This window comes from Apus apus, chromosome 2 (assembly GCF_020740795.1).
Source record: "Apus apus isolate bApuApu2 chromosome 2, bApuApu2.pri.cur, whole genome shotgun sequence".
NCBI classification, from domain to species: Eukaryota; Metazoa; Chordata; class Aves; order Apodiformes; family Apodidae; genus Apus; species Apus apus.
The window spans coordinates 115334368-115356452 of record NC_067283.1 but is presented as its reverse complement, the minus strand read 5'-3'; the positions used below and the strand labels follow the sequence as shown (position 1 = coordinate 115356452).

At 39.0% G+C, this 22085-nt stretch overlaps 1 protein-coding gene across 9 annotated transcripts in view; it reads left to right on the top strand.

Annotated features, from left to right (window-relative positions):
- Nucleotides 1–17254, top strand: part of ST18 (ST18 C2H2C-type zinc finger transcription factor) — a 169282-nt gene extending 152028 nt beyond the window's left edge. For all 9 annotated transcript variants that reach the window (XM_051612693.1, XM_051612699.1, XM_051612700.1 and 6 more), the window contains 8 exons: nt 265–333; nt 6274–6336; nt 6436–6516; nt 7569–7790; nt 9494–9582; nt 10866–10969; nt 13259–13402; nt 14216–17254. In XM_051612693.1, coding sequence (XP_051468653.1) covers nt 265–333; nt 6274–6336; nt 6436–6516; nt 7569–7790; nt 9494–9582; nt 10866–10969; nt 13259–13402; nt 14216–14356 — 913 coding nt within the window. In that variant the 3' untranslated portion in view covers nt 14357–17254. The remainder of the gene's footprint in view (nt 1–264; nt 334–6273; nt 6337–6435; nt 6517–7568; nt 7791–9493; nt 9583–10865; nt 10970–13258; nt 13403–14215) is intronic.
- The last annotated feature ends 4831 nt before the right edge of the window (nt 17255–22085 follow it).

The window sequence follows — 22085 nt, the reverse complement described above, 5'->3', positions numbered from 1 at the left end:
TTGTCCTTCCTGTAGGCAACTTAAAGGAAGGACTCTGTGTAGCACTGCCTTCCCGTGCAAAGCTTTACAGAGCCTTTGGCCTTAACCCAATATCCTTCCAGTAATATAAGAACTACAGCATGATATTGGCTGCTCCTCCTTTGCCAAGAGCAAATATTTGAGGATATCCTTTATCCCATAATAAGTCATAGACTGTCTGGAGGTTACTGATTTAGGGAAAAATATTCTGTTATAGTAAAACATTTCACATTGGTATTTTTTCAGTGTTTCTGGGTGCCCATTAGCTGACAAGACACTGAAATCCCTTATGGCTGCTAACTCTCAGGAGCTTAAGTAAGTATTGATAATATCACAAATGTTGTTATTTATATTCCATTAATATGTCCCCTATGTTAATGGAGCTATTCATTTGCATTGCTCTGATCTACATCAAACCTTTGTCTGAAGTTTGAAGGGAGTTGGTTTGAAAGCTTTTGAGTAAACTGGAATTTCGTTTTCTCCATTTGTTATTAATTATTTTTATATCCCTTTATTTTTGTGAATTAACTGGGACCTGGGGGAAAAAATTGTAAAGACTAACAGAAATGCTGCTCTCACAGTATTTCTGAATCAGAGAGAAACAGAAAATATTAAAATGTAAGACTGGTCTGGCAAATAAGTCTCTCTGATTCAGTTAGAATAAATTAGAAATATTTAGTTAGAAATAAATCTAACTAGGATGAATCTACAAATGAGACCAGAACTGTGGCGAATAATTTTCTGTCGTTCACTACCATATACTATAAGTATAATGTCACCGAAGCAGACATCAAGTCATATGATTTTGCGCTGGCGTATTTCTCACCATGAAATGTCACTTACAAAAGGACTGTGCACATTCTGCTATATAAACAGATGTATAGGGACATATGAATATTTCAAAAATCTGCAGTCAAGAGATGCACTGGCAACCAGTCATCTAGTCATTGAATTGGTTTTGTCAATAAGGATGTGGGGAAGAGGAAAGGATAATTAGAGTTCTTTCATAGCTTTCCCTCTGCAACTTGTAAATTGGATCCCAGAATAGATGGCTTGGAAAAACTCATAAATGCCTGTAAAAGAGTAGAATCCCATGACTGTCCTTTCTGTCCTTTAGATTCATCTCTAGTCCAGATATAAGAAAATAAAGTGTGATCATGGCACTGCTACACTGTCCTAATGTTATTAATAGTAGGTGTGACTACATTTAGGTTTGACTCAGTCTTTAGCTTCCACAGATCGAATGTTAGTGGCCTTATGTCCTAGTCTTACAACTTGAATTATAAACAGAATACTGAACTGGTGGTAGCTAAGGTGTTGAGACCACTGGAGGTGCAACAAAATGACAAAGAAAGGCCATTTCTATGGACAACTGTTCAAAGCAGTTCCTAAAGCCAGGAGCTAAACTGGCACACTGTCACAATGATTCATTTTTTCCACCACTGAGACTCAAATGTATAAAATTTAGGTTTACTTGACTTTTAAAAAAGCAGCACAGGGATGACTCGTAAAAATGCTGACGAATTTTAAATTGTTTGCTGAGTCACATGTATTTGTCCCTGCTTTTGTTGGCTTTCTGCCATACATAGACACTCACACAAATATTTTGAATAGTTGCTCCTCATGTAGCTTCCCCCCCCATATTCATGTGTGAATAAGGAAATTTGCATACCAATATGGTTATTTTTCCACTAAAGCTTCTAGAGTTTTGGTCATGCCATAAGGAAAGAGGAGCAACAGCATATGACTTAAATGACAAACTGCACACTGTACACCATGTATAATAAGTGAGTTGTGAAAGACAAAGTCAAAGTTCATGGACATTTCACAGACAGAAATATGTTGTATAAAGCACTTAGCATTTAATTTCAATTAGCTAGAAAAAGAGCAAAAATCAAAATCTGTTCACAGACAATTTGCATAAGGAAAAAGGGCTAAATAAAATTATTCTCTGCAAATGTATCACCTTATTTTAGCTTCCTGAAAATATAGTTCAGGTGAAATTTTAAACAAAACTCTGCTTTTGCTAAGTGTTGGATAAATGGAATCTTATGCCAAAAACTGCTAGCATACTTGCACTGGTATAGTATAGTAATATCAATGGTTAATTTTACTATTGCTGTGTAAGCAAAGGGCATAAATGCTCTTGAATCAGGCCACAAAAGTACCCTCATGTAGTTAGGCACGAATATGAAAAAGCTCTGTATTTTTTTGCAAATGTTATTCGTGTTTAATTTGCCAGAATCAAGATACGAGTTTGGCTTGGATTATGAAACTCTAAGCCAGAAAATATATAAGGCTTCCATGTGATCTACAGTTTGAAAATAAGGAAGATCTGTTCAGAAAGTGAGCCTCTGAGTCAGATTCAAGAATTTTTTTTTATCCCAGGAGTCTTACTGCACAGGGCAATCTAAAGTGGTCACATTAAAACATGCTATAGCTGATGACTCAGATTTTAAAACTGTAAGAGATAATTATGACTGATTATCCTTTTTCACCAAATAGATTGCTTATTAAGTCTTAAAGAATTATGAAAGTGTATTTCAGAAAGATATTTTATTAGAATTTAGAAACTTTAAGGAATAGGTAGGCAATCCTATCCTTAGACAAGTTGTTGCAGTGGTTAAATGGCAATTTTTAGGAGACAGTCTAGTGGTCTTTCTAGATTTCTCTAGATTTCACACGGCATGTTGGTATTGATCAATATTCCACAGGTGGCATGACATATTTCAGCTGATGGTATTCTTAGGACACCTTTGTGGGTTTGCCTTAACTACAGTTCATACCCAAGCAAACCTGTGAGCTTTCTAGGAAGTATAGGCTGGACTTGATAATCTCAAAGGTCTTTTCCAGTCTTGGTGATTCTGTGATTCTGTACAAGTACCAGAAATGCTCCTATATCTGCAGTTCTGTGTACCTCTGGAGAGGTACCAGCAGATTAGTAATCAGCCAACATAACCCCCATATATAAGAAGGGACTAAAGGATGATCCCGGAAGTTACAGGCCTATTAGTTTGATTTTGGTGCAGGGGAATCTGATGGAGCAGATCATCTTGAGAACCATTATGCGATACATTCAGGACAACCTGGTGATCAGGCCCAGTCAGCATGGGTTCATGAAGAGCAGGTCCTGTTTGACTAATATGATCTCCTTCTAAAACAGGGTGACTTGTTTATTGGGCAAGGGAAGAGTTGTGGATGTTGTCTGCCTTGACTTTAGCAAGGCCTTTGACAAGGTTTCCCACAGCATTCTCCTAGAGAAGCTGGCTGCTCGTGGCTTGGATGTGCACATGCTTCGCTGGATAAAAACTGGTTGGACGGCCAGGTCCAAAGAGTTGTGTTCAATTGAGTTAAATCCAGTTCACGGCCAGTCATGAGTGGTGTTCTCCAGGGCTCAGTGCTGGGACTGCTCCTGTTTAACATCTTTATTGATTATTTGGATGAGGGGATAGAGTGCATCCTCAGTAAGTTTGCAAGTGACACAAAGCTGGGTGGAAGTGTTGATCTGCTTGAGGGTAAGTAGGCTCTTCAGAGGGGCCTAGATAGGCTTGATCAATGGGCCAGGGCCAAATGTAGGAGTTTCAATAAGGCCAAATGTTGGGTACTGCACTTGGGCCACAACAACCCCCACCAGAACTACAGGCTTGGGGAGGAGTGGCTGGAGAACTTCCCAGCAGAGAGGGACCTGGGGCTGTTGATTGACAGCCAACTGAATATGAGTCATCAGTGTGCCCAGGTGGCCAAGAAGGCCAAGAGCATCCTGGCCTGCATCAGGAACAGTGTGACCAGGAGGACCAGGAAGGTGATCCTGCCCCTCTACTTGGCCTTGGGGAGGCTGCGCCTCAAGCAAATATTTTGGCAGAATCACATGCCTCACACTGACAGTGAAGGTAGAGGCTGGGATGCGGAGTGTCAGATACTTTTGGCTTTGTAGAATGAAATGTTGACCTGTCTGAGTGTGGGACAAGGACTGGGCACAATGTCATGTGGAGCAGGCAGCAAGGGCAGATGTCTGGAGAGTTTGAAAGCTCACAAGTAAATCCAGAACACCTGCCAAATACTATGGGTAGTAATTTTGGCTACTAGTTTTATCAGATATCACAGATGGAAGAACTGTCCAAATAGACTGGATGTGGATTTTAACGCAGTAAGAACTCTTTGTGGAAGACATTAAGATCTGAGAGTCTGAGAATTATGGACTTAGAAAAAACATTGAACTAAATTTAAATCTCTCAATCTGTATTTACAACTTCTGGAAGCAGACATTTCATAACCAGATTAGAGTCCAAGGTATTCTTGAGGTAATTAAAGATGTGAGGCTGAGATATTATCAATACTGATGAAATTATTAAATGATATTTCAGGTGGACTACTGACAAATTAGTAAGAAGCTTCATTTGACAGACAATTAAGCTTGATCACTGGGTCAAGTTTTCAAAATATTGGTTATACCTTTGTGTGGATTGTGAAATTCCGTAATACAAGATATGGCAACAATATGTTGCCTTACAGTCAGTCATACTGTGGATCTTAATCAGCTTTTAATTGGCTGATGAACTGGTGCCCCTACCTAGGGATTCATCCTTTGTTGTGGATTCCTGTGTAGAGCTGAGAAAATCAGATTTACATTGAAGGGCCAGAGGTCTCAGGATCTGAAGCTAAAAGATGTCAACTCTCAAGTGGGTATAGATTACAGATTCTTGTACAATTAATTGCTTGTTTTCCAAATCTCTCAGAAATTATTGTAACTGTGCAGTGAGTACTCGCTATTTTGTTCCCTTCTCCAAGAAAGTTGCTTTATTTTCAGGTAGACGAAGTACAATTGCAAGTAAAATTGAATCACAGAATCATTAAGGTTGGAAAAGACCTTCAAGATCATTAAGTCCAACCATCAACCCTGCACCCCATGACCACTAAACCATCTCCCAAGGCACCACATTTACCGGGTTTTTTAACAACTCCAGGGGTGGCACCTCCACCATCTCCCTGGACAGACAGATCTAATACCTCACCACTCTATCAGTTAAGAAATTCTTCCTAATATCCAATCTGAACCTCCCCCACCACAGCTTCAGGCCATTTCCTCTAGTCCTGCCATTATTTACTTGGGAGAAGAGGCCTCACTACAACCTCCTTTCAGGTATTTGTAGAGAGCAACAACTTCTCCAGGCTGAACAGCCACAGCTCCCTCAGCCTCTCCTTATAAGACCTGTTCTCCAGACCCCTAACTGGCCTATCTGCCCTTCTCTGCACCCTCTCCAGCATCTCAATGTCCTTCCTATACTGCAGTGCCTACATATATATATATGTATGTGTGTGTGTGTGTGTGAACTGAGATCAAAGATGTTACCTGTCAAGTCCTGCTCCAAACCCCTCAGAAGTCAGTGGGAAAGACCTACTGACTCCATTAGGCTTTTGGAGTAGGTCTTCATGTATGACCAGCGAGCAAGAAACAAGAACCCACCCTTCCAAATCAGCGTCAAAGTCACAGTAACTGGGAGGTTTCTTTTTGCTGTGTGGATGTTTCAGCATTAAACATTCATATCTGAAAGGGCTTGTTTGTTACACACACACACAGAAACCCCTTAACTCTGAGACATAAGCATAATCCAATTGCTAAACTGAATGCCCAGTTGAATCTAGTGCTAGAAAGATATGTTCCTGTTGTATGCTTACAGTAGTAGAATATACAAATTACTAAATTCAAATTCTGGCTCTCGTACCAATGCTCAAAAGTAAAACTGCTTCTCTGCTTCCGTTTTCCCTTCTGTAAATACTGGCAAAATGCTTATTTATATCTGTACCTGAAAACATCAGAAGAATAGCAAACAAACACATAAAAGTAGATTTACAAATAGATCGATATCAAGCTGTTTTGTTGGGGAGGGGGGTGTTAATATTAATCTTGTACAGGGAAAAATGTTTGGTGCAAACAGTGTAATAAACTAAATAAAGCTACACATCATATGCAATATATTTCACATTCCTTACTAAAACTCTGTTATAAAAAAACAAACCAAACCAAACCAAAAAACAACAACAACAAAAACCAAACAAACAACAAAAACAAAACAATGAAAGGAGTCTGCTATTTAAATATAAGCAAGAAGTAGCTCTAATTATTCAACAAAAGCTCTGCACTTCTGTGGAAGTGTGCAGTTCACTCTTCCACAATAGACAAAATGTAGAATGTACTCGTTATTTACTGTGTGCCTTTGAAGCTGTATTTTTTAAGCTCCCTGTATTATTCCATAGGTGCCCAACACCTGGCTGTGATGGCTCTGGCCACGTTACAGGGAACTATGCATCCCACAGAAGGTAAAACCAATCCCATCTCATGAGGAGGCAGCCAGCACTCAGGGTTCTGGGCAAGCAGTAGCAACAAGATGTGGTTTTTATTCTGTGTGCTTCTTTCAGTTTATCTGGTTGTCCTCGTGCCAGGAAAGGAGGTCTCAAAGTGACTCCTACCAAGGAAGAAAAAGAAGATCCTGAACTTAAGTGAGTAAAAAAGTGGAGTTCTACCACCAGTGGAGGGGGAAACAAGCCCGTAAAGCTCAGGTTTTGAGGCATCACAGGAGATACCCCAGTTAATCTGAGCCACGTGAGGATATGGCCTAGAGCTGGAGCCAAACTAAGCGTTTCTGCTTGTAACAAAGCTGATGGAGTCCATCACCTAGGAGCTTTAAGAGTGACAATGCATTGCTATGTCTGGTTGCATTAGTCCAATTATTTTAAATGGTGCTATGAAAATGTGACTTGTTTGGAAAATTTGACAAAATGAAGGAAAATAAATTATTTCTGCCTGTGGTGAAGTCTTGAAGTGTCAGATAACTAAATCAGAGTAGCACCCTAAAACTAAGTCCCAGAGAACTTAAATGTATGTCTCATGTCTTCCATCTATAAATCAATTAAAATTTCACTTAGAGTGAAAACTGGAAACTCAGTAGAAATTCACTACATTTCTGATTTCAATGCACATTCCACTAAAATCAGTACATGATAACTGCCAGAATATAGATATGAAAGTTCAGTTGCACACAATGTTGTTCTTAATACTAGCTAATGATATATTAGAGGCTGCTTAATACTGACAGACTAATGCAAAAAAAAAATCCCAAACCTTTCTTTGCAAGTATTTGCATGAGATAATACAAGTTTTCAAGTTACAAGAGCCCACCCTCTGCTTCATGACAGAAACCTAGATAGAGAGGAGGGAATGTTGACTTCCTACACACTTGTAGAAGTATGATTTATTGCCTGTGATGGGTTTTCAATTTTCTTTTCTAGTAAAATACTATCTAAATTAATGTTTTAGTTTCTTAGGCCATATGACTGTATTTTAAATTGCCTAATCTCAACATCAGCTGAACTCCCATAACTCAGCTTGACATGAATTGGATGCTCAGGTACAGTGTGCCTCGGGGGATTGAGTCTTAATCCATTAATGCAAAGTGTCACAGGCAGCTGAATTATTTTCCTAGACTTTCTTGAGACTGTCTTTGCCTGCTTTCTCCAGTGAAAATGGGGATTCTTTTGCTGTGTTTCTGTAGATGTCCAGTGATAGGCTGTGATGGCCAAGGTCACATATCAGGTAAATACACTTCTCACCGCACTGCTTCTGGTTGTCCTTTGGCTGCCAAGAGACAGAAGGAGAGTCCCGTCAATGGGTCTTCACTATCCTGGAAACTGAACAAACAAGAGCTGCCACACTGTCCTTTGCCAGGCTGCAACGGGCTGGGTCATGTTAATAATGTTTTTGTCACCCACAGAAGGTATAATTTTGTGTTTTCTCTTTTTTATTTTTCCTTAACATTCCACTGTTGAATTGGCAACATGTGAGGTTACAATCTGAATAAATTGTGCTAAAGTCCTTTAAGTAGCAACCTAGTTTACATTGCAGATGAAATAGTATGGATCAGAATAACTTTTGGAGATTTGGGATCAACTTTTTACTCTTTTTCTCTGTCCCATTGCAGTGTGAATTTGCAAGGTCTTTTCTTCAGATCAGCACAGTTTCGATATGGTTTAAAATTTAATAGAGTTATTTCCTGGGCAAATATGAAGTTATGTCTGTATATCTTTTACACAAAATGCAAATATCATTAAAATGTCACCAGAAAAGATATTGCAAGGGCAATGGCTGCATTAATTTCCTTTTTCTACTTGTGGAAAAGCTGTTTTCATAAACTTTGTATTTAAATAGCTAGAGCCACAAAAAAAAAAAAAAAAAGTAAATGCGTAGAACCCATATGGATTACACAAGTTTTAATAATCTTACAAATAAAACTATCCTTACAAATTAGGAATCACACATATAAGTAGTAGCAATAAACACCCTTTCTAACCAGCTTATGCATACAGCTGGACCACTGTCAAGATCATGTTGGTTAAAAGGAGGTAGCGAATCTAGATTTATGATATGATATCTTTTCCAAGGACATTTGGAAACTTACAAGTAACCCATGGATTTGAGATATTCTTCCCATTAGTTTTGTGCTCTGGGTAGAGATATTAAACAACATTTTAGAGCTGGAGAACTAGTATCTTTACCAATATAGCTTTTAGTATGAAGTTAATTTTAACCCACAAAAGCTTCCTGCCCCCCCTCCATGTGGAACCACCATGTCTCTTAGAATTTTTGTTTTTTATTTTTACACACACATAAAAATCACTTGTTTTCCTGTGGAATGAAATTTTCCTTAACTCCTTAGTTGGCTACATTTGAATACAAATTCTTCTGCTTGTTCTTCAGCATATGAGTATTTCTTTGTTATTTATAAAGATAGCATTAAGACAGTGCAATTCACCTTAGCTCTTTAGTGAGCTATAAAAATTGCCTCAGATAATTACCAGCTGATGAAATTGTAAGCTTTGAAATAGCAAAACGTAATTTAATGTGAACAGTGGTTAAAAAGCACACTGACTATATAATAGAACCATTCAAAAAAGCTATTATACTCTATAGGGTATATCCAGAGTTATTATTGTATTGATCATTATTATGTATCAACAAAATGATACAATAGTTAAGCACTGTGGAAATCATAGTGTTACCTAAATTTTTTTTTTGGACAGTAAACTTGCCATTTTAAAGGACCATACTGCCTCTCTCCTAAGGGGCACAAGCCCTCAATAAAAACAATAAGCAGTTTTAATTTGTATGTGTTGGAATTTCAAGAATTCTGTCAGTGTATCTTCACACAACTTAGCAGTAGCTGCCATTGCTATTTTGATTATTCTGAAATAAGCTTAAGAGTTGTTTACTTATAAGTTAGATTTCAGTGCCAATTTTCAAGCTAGAATATATAGTTAAATGGCTCTTTATGAGTTATGTCATTCCCTGAAGCTATGCTATAATGGAGATACTGATGTGACCTTAGGTACAGAGGTCTGTCCAAGTGCATGATAATATTGCCTGAAAGGATTGTTGCCATTTTCAAGTGGGTGCTAATGTTTTTTTTCCTATTTGTTTCAGCCTGTCTGGTTGTCCTCTGAATGCACAAGCCATAAAAAAGGGCAAAATTTCGGAAGAATTAATGACTATCAAGCTTAAAGCAAGTGGTGGTAAGGAGATTTGTAAAAGATGATGACATTTATTTAGATAGAAGGGCCCTGACTCCCATTTATACTTACGCCCCTTTATGCCATCTGGCATTAATTCTCACTCCTTTCAATAGTCTCTAATAATAACAAATCTTGAATATAAAAAATATTTGCATGAGAGATTATAAAATTATTCTCATTTCCATCATGATAACATTGAGAGTACACTCTCGTCTCAGAGCATTATTTTTTTAGTTTATTTGGAGATGCTTTCAATATTATTATTGCTAACAAATTAGTAGTTATAGGTCAGAAAGACTTAGCTATCTGATGACCAAGGTAAGAAGGAATAAATATTGACTCCATCCCTAAGTTAAATACTACATGGTTTAGCATCCGTGCGGTACTTGGACAGACACCCAAGTGTTATTACCAAATAGCTAGAGGGTGAAATATGTAGGAGTCTCCTTTCTTATACAGCATGCTTTAGAAAGTTGGGCATTGAGCCAGGTTCAGGGAACTTAGTCTTTATGCTTCCAACTGCTGAGCAAAACGGTCGTGTTTACGTTGGGCAAACTAGTTTGCATCCCTGTGTCCATGTTTTCACTGGGGCAGGGGCTGCTGCTAACAGGTTTCCCAAGCTGGCTCTCGCATAGACTGTGTTAAGGGCTCTGAACTGGGTTTTATGGATAAATGACAACAGTGGCACGAATCTCTAGGCAGAGATGGTCTCAGAGTGACACTAAGCAGAAAGAGGGACGTGTTGCCAGGAGCTGTAGCTGTTCACTAATTTTCTTGAAGTTATTTTGCACAGAGATTTGCTCTCACAGAACTTCTTGCAAGATCAAAAGCAGGTACAGATGAGCTTACTGAAGTCAGTAATTATAATAGTGGAGATTTTAGTCTGTTCCCTGCAAAAGGGTTGCTGTAGCATTTATTTTAATTCAAAACAAAAATGCCATTGCAAATACACCTTCGTATTTTATGTTAAACTTACCTTTTTGTAGGCAATTTTTGCCTTTCTGTACCTTCCAGGTTGTAGTTTTATGTTGCACTGGAAAAACAGAATTGTGAAGCACAGAGACTCAGGAAGCCCCTTCTGTGTTTCAGGTCATATAGGTGTTTTACAGCTAGGAAACAATTTTGACAGTAAAAGCAAAGTAAGAGGCAATTTAAGGACCAATCATTTGATCAAAAGCTTTTATCTTCATCTTGTTCAGTAACATGTAACACAGATTGTTACTCATATATAATTTACATATGGACACTTAAAACCTGATACTGGTATTTTCAACTATTTGCAGGTATTGAGAGTGATGAAGAAATCAGACACTTGGATGAGGAAATAAAGGAACTGAATGAATCCAATCTTAAAATTGAAGCTGACATGATGAAACTTCAAACCCAGGTATGACAATTATGTGAAAGTTTTGCCTTTTTGTATGCTGTATTTAAGCACAATAAATAAATTAAATGCTATGCAAACACTACGTTTAAACATGGTCTCCTGTGCACTTGTTTTCCCATCGCTCTGTGGCACTGAAAGTACCCAAATCCTACATGTTTCTTTATGAAGTTTTTGTTTCTTTGTTTTTTGTCAATCATCAGCAGATTGAAGGGTATTATCTTAAAGATCTGGTGAAAGAAAAATTCAAGGCAGTTTGGAGCTAATCTTGGCAAGCAGAAAAAACATATTTACCAAACAAAGCATTCATTTTCCTTTGTTGACCAAACATCTGTTGACCAAACTGTGCAGAATCCGATGACTGTGGTTTTTAGGGAGGATATTACCTCTTACCAGCATACTCCAACTCTTAATGCAAGTTGTCTTAGTTCTTACATGTAGTAAGAAAATCTCCCCAGTTCAGTTCACCCAGTGTCGTTTATTCAAATGGTCTGAATTTTGCCTCCAGGCAACACCTGGTAAAGAATGGATGCCTTTTACTAATTTGTATAGCAGAGTAGCTTAATGGGAGCTATAGAAAAGAGTAATTCTCTTTTGTTCTTTTGTATACTGAAGGGATTAAGTTGGCTTTAAGACACTGATAGTGGTTCTATGGAGTGAGCTGAATATGTTCATCCCTACAGAGACTCCAGTATGCACCTGAGAGTCACCTGGGAAGACTGGGTAAAAGCAAGAGAGGAAGCTTGCTTATTATTTTAGGAATAAGTTTAAGAAAAACGTTCCTAAATGAGCTCTGGGAACTGAATATAAGTCTAAACTGATCTAAAACAGAGTGTAACCATACCCCTCTGTATTTCTACCACACTGGAGTGCTTGCTAATTCATCCTGGTTGTGTAATAACCATTGTGTGTATGGTCTAAATAAGGGTCAAGTTTATGCTGCATCTAAATGATCTGGCTTCACACTGCCAGTGTTTTGGGGATATCCATCCCAAATTGCACAGCAGTGAGGGAGGGGATAATGTTCAGTGTCATTGGACATTTGCTTCAGTTCTCTCTGGTGGTCACTGTGCTATTTGCACAGAGAACACCTAGTTTATGCTGTCAGATATCTGTCTCCTCTGATTTGCTCCCTGGTGATGGCAGTTTGACCATTAAAGTCTGAACTGAACTACAGCTGAAGCAACACTTCCTACATGGCTTACTCTGTTTCCTTTCAATGTGGCCCAGTCGGATGTTAGGCTTCTGTGAGTACCCTCAGGAGGACAGGTTGCAGTGGATCACAGGCAGGCAAAAAGGGGTTCCTGCCCCTGGGGACAGTTTGGATGTGTGGCCGGTGTGTGAGGAAGGAAAGTCCGGTGGCCACAGCAAGGGACATTTCTATAGTGCAGAGATGTGCATGCTAATGAGGAGAGGGGTGGATGTAACAGCCATGGATGCAACTCCATGGCTCTGTTTCTTGCAGAGCCCTGGCCACAGGGGTGTCAGCTCTTGGTTCTGCCCTTCCCTGCTGCATCCCTGCCTGCTGCAGGGGGCGTAGCTGGGCAGAAGGGAGCCAGACACTGCCACTGGTGCCTTCAGTTTTTCAGCACTGTTTTTGACACACAAGTCTTAAGAGCTGAGTAGAATCCCAGGGCTCTCATGCTAAAAGGATACTGTTTTGCTACCTCAAATGTTTTCTCCTGCTCTTACCAAACCCCTTGTTTCCACTCTTTTGTTCAGAGATCTTCTTTGCGATGATCGTTGTGCGCTCAACCTCTTGGTTTCCTTTTACTCTTATTGTTTCCAGTGCTAGCCCTGTCACTAATCCCAACCAGCCCACAGCTCTGCCCTCCACCCAGGAGCGGAGCAGGAAAGTAGCACAACAGCTAATACCCATCGCCTTGCTACTGTGGTCAATCAGCAGGGATGCTATAAGAGCAGGACAACAATGTAAACATAAGCAGCCTTTCTCCTTCCCTCTGCCAGCCCTGTGGCCACACTCTCCATCCCAGCTCCACAGAGAACTTCTCCCCTCTGCCAAACTCCTTTCTCCTACTGCAGGGCACTCTCGAGTGCCTCACTGCCACAGGGTTTCTCCATGAATCAACAGCAAAGTCCATCCATTCAAACTGAGTCCAACCTCTTCCTTGTGCTGAATATTCTGTGGAGAAGTTACACCTATCCTAAAAGAAACAGAACTGAGTTTCAGATCCATTGCAGCTTTTCTCGTGATCACGTGACTGCTGTTTTGGGTGCAAACTTCAGTGACAAGAGTCTGTTTCTGTGTTTGTTCTTGCCTGTGTGTTTCAGATTACATCTATGGAGAGCAATTTGAAAACAATAGAAGAAGAGAACAAACTCATAGAGCAGAACAATGAGAGCCTGTTGAAGGAGCTAGCTGGCTTAAGCCAAGCCCTCATCTCCAGCCTTGCTGACATTCAGCTTCCACAGATGGTAAGACCACAGCCAGCAGCTTCACACCTTCTTCGAGCCTGTTTTGCCAGCACTTGAAGCAGATGAGCAAGCTCAGGGACCAGCAGGAGCACTGGAGCTGCGTTATCAGAGAGCTTTTTTAGCCTAATTTACTGTGCAGAGATGCTGGATCATGAAATCTGTGTGATGGCAGACACAGTTGCTTCCAGGACCAAGCCAGCCCTGGTATCTCTGCTCTGTACTGCACTCTGCAGGACAGGCCTTTCCCTCACCCCTCCCTATCTGAATGTCCACCCTGCACAAAGAGTGAAAACTTCACCGTGAGAATCTTTATTTACTCTGCTCCTAGATCAAAATCTTAAGCCCTTTCATACAGGTGATTTTTCTGGAGCCAAAAAAGCTGTACCTTCTCAAAAACTCCAGGTCCTTGATGTTTAACTTGCAAATACAGGCCAAATCCACAAAGGTACTTGGGTCTCCAGAGTCACAGTCACCTTTCCCAGTCTTAAGAGTGCCACTGGGAAATTAGGTGAGGACAGTTACAGGGATGTCAACCACAATCCCAGAGCCAAACAGGCCACAATAAAAAAGCAAGTTACACTGATGATAGTATCTCCAAATCCTTTCCTTGCTTGGAGATTGTGTGGTTCCCCCAGCACATGCAGCTCCCTTCATTTCTACATACCCCTCCATTAATTTGGATGGTTGCCCTGTTTACAACTTCTCCCCATTTGCCATATCACTGCTTTGCCATGCTTTGGGATTGGGTGTTTGGGGTGTTTTTTGGCCTTAATTTTTACTCCTACAATTATAATCTGTTTTGTCTTCATTTAGGGGCCAATCAGTGAGCAGAATTTCGAAGCATATGTAAATACACTCACAGACATGTACAGCAATCTGGAACGGGACTATTCCCCCGAATGCAAAGCTCTGCTGGAAAGTATCAAACAGGCAGTGAAGGGCATCCATGTGTAGGATGTGAAAGCTGCTGGGCAACAGAAATTACTTAACAGCAGTAAACTCCAGATGGATCTGTTAGGAGTTCATGTACTGCTAAGGGGTGTAGGTTGCCATGCTGCATTTACAGTTGCAACATTGCACTAATTTTTTCCCAGCTGACATAAAAAGAAAAAAAAAAGAATAAAACCACAACAGACTATTTGTATTAACAGCAATGCACTCTGTTAGTATATTGTATTTATTTCAGTACAATTCCTTTTTTTTTCTTCTTTTGCACTCAGTTTTTGTAAAGTGAATGTAAAAAGTGTGTGCGACTATTTTTTATATTTTTTATTTATTTCTAATCAAAGAGTTGGTTTTTTTTATCTTTTAACAGCATTTTTGCGGCCTGCCATATTTTTACAAATGTGTTTATTAATTTATTTTCCAACGGGGTTTTAAATAGACTGAAAAGTTATACTGTAAATTAAATAACATGCTGGGTTTGTACAGGAAGAAAAAAAAACAAAACCTATGAAAGTAACAAATGACTGAACCATGGTTCTAGTTTTATTTTCCTCACATCCTGCTTTTTTATAATGGCTTTGTATCAGAAATGGGTTTGCGGTAACATGAGATGTGAAGATGCATGGAATGAGAAGATAAACGGCTCCCACTAGTGGGGAACTTGGGCTCTTAAAAGCACAGTATGCTGGAAAACAGTGTGTTAAAGAATATGTTAGCAATAATGAAATATAGCAATCAGCAAAGCACTTGACTTGGCTGTGTGATTTAGCCTATGCGAATGATTATTTAAAATGCTTCAAGAGGACTTCAGATTTATTTTACCACTGCAGTTTTTTCGCAGTTAGCTCATGGAGGGAAACGACAATTATCTCTAAACGAGGGGGATCATTTGGTAGGACTGGTACTTTTTTAGTACGAGATGTTGAGGTTTTAACCAAGTGACCAGTATTGCTATGGATTTGGATTTGAAAAACACAAACACATCCCAAGCTGAAGGCTTTGTACATAACGAATCAAACCCATCTCCCCTGAAATGGCATTTAATACTGGTTTGAACTTAATGGCAGCTGAGAAGGCAGCACTCTAGGGGGGTAATAATACCAATCCAGCGCGACGGTGGTTGCTTTTCTCTTTAGATGAATGGTAGCAACACCGTGACTGGTTTCTCCCATCCTTCTTCACTAAGACTAGGCTGATACTGAATTTGTTACCAGTCTTTTGGTAGGGTACCAAGTGCTACAGAGCATCCAGACAGAGGGAGGTGCGGACAGACGAGCACTTGCGTGCGGTGCTGGCGTGCGCCGCGGTATCTGGTTAGCCTGGCTGTGGGACTTCTGAATCCGTCAGAAAGTAGTGGTTGCTATAACAGAGGCAAAGTCTATTTCAGGGATTGTAAGTAATTTAGCATTGTTTCAAAAGTTGTGGTTTTTTTTATATTTATTTTTTTTAAGAAAAAGGTATAAACAACCAGCTAAACTGCCTTTTTTGTATGCACACACACCTCATGTGCATATGTGCCTCAGTGTAAATGTATACATGGATCTAGCGTGTGTTTAATTTTTCCGTGCTATAATGAAAGTGTTTATTTTTATTAGCCTCATTTATATTTAGATCGAATATGATGGCGTTCACAGGCTTGACATATACAATTATATTATTACTGTTCCTGCACAAAAGTACTATTCAAAAGTGATTCAACTCTCATGCACTGTGGTCACTGTTCTGCATTAGGTGGGGCTTGCTTTTTGTTTGAGGGTTGATGCAACTCTCCAATCTTAGTTTAGACAGGGGAAAATGTATGTTCTTAGGAGCTGTGTTTATTTTTTAAATCAATTTTTCAAAAGCTACCATATCTGCTGTCTAATATAAATAGGAGGACACCAAACAAAAATTTGCTATTAAAGTTATTGTTCTTGCTAAAAAAACAAACAAACAAAAAGCAAACATTTGTTATACTTGTTAAATGCATACAAAATGAGTTCACTCATTGCAAAGACTAAAATTTAATCTACTAAATATTTTAACAAATTTGTTATATATTTTATTTAAGTAAAAAAATCACTTACTGACCTATGTATTTATTATTATGATTTACTATGGCTTCAGGTTGATTTATCTGTGTTTGGCTGTTTGCTCAGGATGTTTTGTGAAGTATGTTTGTATTTATTTGCCTCCTTTGTACTTGATGTGTTTTGTAATGTGCACTGATTTTTTTTCTTTTATTTTCTTTCTTTTCTTTTTTTTTGTGTTTAAATGCATTAATGAGCTATACTGTAAATTAGACCTTTTGTAAAGAGCAATGATGTATGCATTTTTTAATTTGGAGTAGTTTGTATACTGTTTCTTCATACAATTAATATTTCTTACATCAAAACAACAAAATTGTGTTCTGTGCTGTACATTTGGTGTATGGTAGGAAATAAAATTGATAATGAAACATTGCAGCAAGTTTGTTGGGTGTTTTAGCCTCTAGATGCCGACTCGTATTACACTTTCTTAACTGCACCTGGCACTATATAATGTGTCAGATGTTTTACTTGCTTTGTGTACAAAATGTGTCATCCCTGTAAGTAAATTTCTAGTATGAATAATGTAATTAGTGTTTTACTTTGTCAATTTGAAATAAGGAGGAGAAAAATGGAACTGCTTAAGAAGTCCTTTACATGTCTGAGGGGAAAAAAAATCAAGCTAATAATCACTGCATTATTCAATGCATTCTTATCTTGGCAGTTGTAGACTTCATTTATACTGGTAAAGTATGGGATTTGTGCTGACCTTTAACAGCTGCTAAATTATGTTTAAACATAAAAGCCATTGTAAAGTTTCCAGCAATTTGGAACCGCCCACTGTTCCAGTGCAATTTTCTGCTGAGATTTGCAGTGCTTAGACATTGCACAAATAAAAATCTGCTGGTTTTAGAAAGACAATATTTCCAGTATTTAATGGATTTCCTTTTTTCACTGCTCATTGTAGCGAAAACAGGTCAGTTTTATTTGGATGCATGCTAATGGATTCAGGAGTGTTTCTTGTCTCAGATTCAAACTTCCCATGGATAGACCAAGAATAATTTTCATTTTGAAAATAAGCTATATTTAAAGGACATAAAGTACCTGACAATTATTTATTTGAATATAGGTAGTAGATAAACAAGAATGGACTCTGAGACTAGAGAAACTGACATGCTCTGTATTTGAATAGAGCAGAGCTTCAATGTTTGAATCATGACTTGAGTCCTGGATACTGACAAATCTTGCCCGGTTTGGAGCTGTCGAGTCAGCAAAGGGCTGAGCTGGAGACAGATCTGTCCTGGAAGTTTTGCTCCATTGGGGTTCCGAGTTTTCTTTGCTCTAGGACACTTATCCAAGCACAGCATGAACCTGTTCTTCAATAATTAATAGTTACTTAATATTTCTTTATATTTCTTAATGAATACAATTTATTTTTTCTTATTTTTTTTTCAGGGTCCTTTACAATTACTGTTCAACTTCAGCTGTAGACCTTTGGGTCTATCATTAACAAAATAATCTCTTCACACACATCACAGATGAAGCAGAAACAGGTCTCCCCTAGCAATGAGCCTTAGTGGTAAACAGATGAAGACCGAGGCAAACATTTTCATTTTGTCTGACCTAAATTCAAATCACAAATTTAGAAGGCACTATTGTCAGATAGGCAGCTCCCCACAGTTGTTGTTTTGGGTTTTTTTTAAGTTTTATATTAATTCTTATTTTCTTCTGTTTATAAGATCAGTGTAGTGCAGTGGTATAAGGATATTAGGCTCTATGCACACCTAAGAAAACAGTGTTGTATTTCCACATGTTTTCAGAAATCTGAGATAGGCACTGTGAGTCCCTATCTGTGAGCAAAGAAACACTTTTCCTAATAGTTTTGGATAAGAAATATATCTACAGTTAATTGATTAAATTCTTATTATCTGAAGACTGTTCCTGCATTCATCTTTAAACAACTTGCTCTGATTATGTTAATTTCAACGTCCAAATGGTGGTCTCTTTCCATTAAAAAAAAAATCAAATAAATAAGTAAACTGCTACACCATATTCATTACTAATTTAACATAAGCCATGGGTGGGGGGGAACCAACAGAACAACAAAAACTATTGTGCTTGAAATAAACTTTCAAACCATTTCCATCTTCTAAAGTTTTTCCATTTTTAATAATTTTTCTGTATCTATGCCTATAGAAGTGGGATAAAGTGCTTAATTCAGTACAAATTTATAAATTCCATTGATTGAATTAACTTTAATGGAATTGAAGATTTAGATATCTGAGAAGAAAAGGGAAAGAGAACCATAAACATTTGCTGCCCTGTTGGCTCAGGAAGTCTATCCTGTCTCTTAACTGATCATAATAAAGGTTTTTAAGTCTATGGTGCAGAAAAATAGATTCTGTCTTTTAGTGCAATCTTTTTTCTGTTTATTAATTAAACACTTCTTCTCTCCTGCTGGCTTAGTGTATCTATCTAATTATGTCATGGCTTTTCCACTCAGTACCCCTTCATCCCACTCGTGTTGTCCTTTTTTCTTTTTTTTTTTTTTTTTTTTTAGCAAGTTACAGGATTTCTTGATGGGAATTTGTTATCATGCAATGATGCAGTTATGACAGAAGCCATCCCCTCCGTTTGCTCCTCATGTTCCTTCTATGTTATACATTCTATCTATCTTGGCATTCTGCTGTGCTTAAAGTTTCTTTATGATTTATGCAGCTGTATAACTTGGATGCTGCTAGAAGATTTGCACCAGACAAAGTCTTTGTTCATCTTGCTCAGGATACTGGGGGATGATAGAGCTCCATTTGGCTTTTCTGTAATGTAGGACAGTGACCTAGTTTCAGTACCTTTCAACATCTCATTCTGGCTTGATTTTCTTCTATCTCTTTTGCTCTGGTAAGTCTTAGACAGCCAAGCTTACATATAATTTCATCAAGGATTAGTCTGATTTCCTGTCTGACTTCATGGTACAAATTGCTTCAACTACATTTCATTCTTAATGAATGTTCCAAGGGACATTGTCCAAGTAAATCTCAGAACTATTCAGTTATGTGATAACAATTATTATTTAGGTTGCTGCTATCTGCTTCTAAAATTGTCATCACCCAAGATTTTTCCAAACCAGCTTTTGGTGCCCAGCTTCCTATCCTTTGAAGGGACTGCATTTTTAGAAGCCAAATGCACAGCTATTTATACCAGGCAAGGCCTTTACAAAATTCCCTTCTCAGGTGAATCTAAATGACTACAAAGTTTTCATATTATTATTTCATAGAATCATCACATATGTATCTTGTCAATGCCTATTTGCGGGTACAATGCACCAAAAAATTCTAGGTCCGTACCCATCCAAGGTATTGAAGAATAAACATCATTGATATTATCCCAAGCTTAATTCTCATCCTTACCAAGCTCCTCTTTTTACTGTCTGTGCACATATTTTTCGAAGTTCTGGTGGAAAATCAAACAAGAAATAAAAACAAAGGGTTGAACCTCATTCTTTATTTGACTGAAGTTATCATCTGTCCAAACAGTGTCACTGCTGCTGAAGCTGGAGCTGGGGCTTAAAGTATCTGCCCTGCAATCTTCTTTAATTACAGTCATATGTAGCATCTCATGTGCTGCCCCTGCTTACCTCTGACACAATAAGCAAAATCTGGATTAGGAGCCAAGTTCTATGCTGATTTCAAATTATCAGGATGGAATTCATTTGATCCTTTGGAAGCAGGATGAGCTTAGTTCCTTTGGGAGGGATTGCCTAGAATTGGGAGACAGAGTCAGTTTCTTTAATCCTGATGTCTGGTCAAAAAGATTTTAGGGAAGGAATGAAGGTTTAAAAAGCTTGTAAAAACCCACTGGGAAAATGTGTCTAAATCGAATTCCTTCAGAGAGAAATGCAGTGCCATCTCCATGGACTGAAGAGCTGAGCTCTTTGCAAAGATGCTAGTGGCAAATGCACCACATGTAGAACATTGGTGCTGAAGGTTGTGAGGGGACATCTTGTGTTTCTGAGCTGGCAAGACACAAAATGGCACCTCAGGAAACCCATCTCTAGGCTCTACTCAGCCTTTTGGGTAACTCTGGGCAAGACACTTCATTCTAGCTCTGTTTTCACATCAAAGAAAGAAGATGATGGTTCTGAAGTGTATTAGGAGTGAGCAACACCAGTCTTACATAGGACTGTGCAGTACATGCACGCGTATGCAGGCAGGGAGAATGAGCCAGAACACGTGTAAGAGCACATAGTAGCTTTTATTACATGACTGGCAGCATACTGTCAACCCCACAACAGTAACAGTTGTGTTCAATGACAGATATCTACAATAACACACTATATATTAAATGCCTTGATGGCAGTCATTAGAATTCTGAAATAATCACTTTGTTCCCTGCATTTTAGAGGCACTGCATGGTACCAGCTAAAGGATTCAGATCTGCTGCCTCTGGTTGAATTCCTCTGCCTGTCAGAACTGACTTCGCTGTGTATACTACAGCCTCACTAGAAATCCCCACATTTTCTATTTCAAACACTATCAGCCCTTATGCACAGCCCATCCTGTAGGTTTAGCTTTTTTTTTTTTTTTTTTTTTTTTTCCCCTCCTAAGGCATTATTACCATCCTCATTTTCTTCCTATGCTTCTTACATTGTTTCCCTTGAGGGTATCTTACAGTTAGTGCTGCTGATCAGTCTGAAGCTAAATTTTCAAAATCAGAAGCTAAACTTCAGAACATCACAGAACATCAGAAGCAAAAGCTGTAAAAGCAGAAGCATTTTTATTGAGATAATGGAGCTTCTACAGATTTTGCAAAAAATCAGTTGATTGCTATGAGAGCAAAATTATGATTCACCGTAAGAGGGATGAGGAGGGAGGCTCAGCTGTCAGAGATTCTGTTTGGCAAGGGCTGGCTCCTGATCAGCATGATGTACAACCCAGACTAGCAGCAAGAGTTAGTGCAACATTTGCCAGAGAACTGCACTCATGCCTGGTGCAATGTCAAAGGATGTATACAGTACAAGTCTTATGCATCAGTATAAATACTCGAGCAAGAAAGCAGGTAGGCATGCAGTGTTTCTAGTGACAGTGATGGGGGCAGGGACATCAAGTAGAAGTCCACGGGAGTCCATCAGGCACCAGACTACATCAGTTCTGCCTGGTGCAGAACTAGTCCATTTTCCAAATGTGGGTCTTTTCCCATTTTGTCCAATGAAATACCCTCTCCTTGCTGTGGTTTCATCATGGGTAGTGTTACTAACTCTGCTTCCTGAGGAAACAGAGGCTGCCTCTGAGCTCTGACTCACCCCAAGATATCTTTATGACAGGAAGAATGAAGGTGTATATTTCACAGCACCTGCTGGGCAAGTAAGGTCTTGCTGGGGAACCTCTCCAGCAGTGCAAAACTCCATCCACCAGTGTGTCTGCTTTCATAGGCTGAGATTTTGTGGGGGTGACTGGTGGTGGAGGAAGAACCAAGGTTATTGCTTCGTCCCTTTCCTCCTCTGCCTGTTAGCACCTCCCAGGGTCCTGCTGTCCCCAGCCACGTGGCAGCCACCCAGCTGTACTTCCTCCCTTTTCCCCCCTCCCTACCCAGACCAGACTGGAGGCAATCCTTGTGGTTGTTTGGTTTTTTTCTGCAAGAGACTTAAATCTCCTTTCACCATCTTGGGAGCAAAGCATGACCGCAGCCATCGCTGGCTGGCCTGGCTGCCGCCGTTCGTGATGCCCTTTTTATTA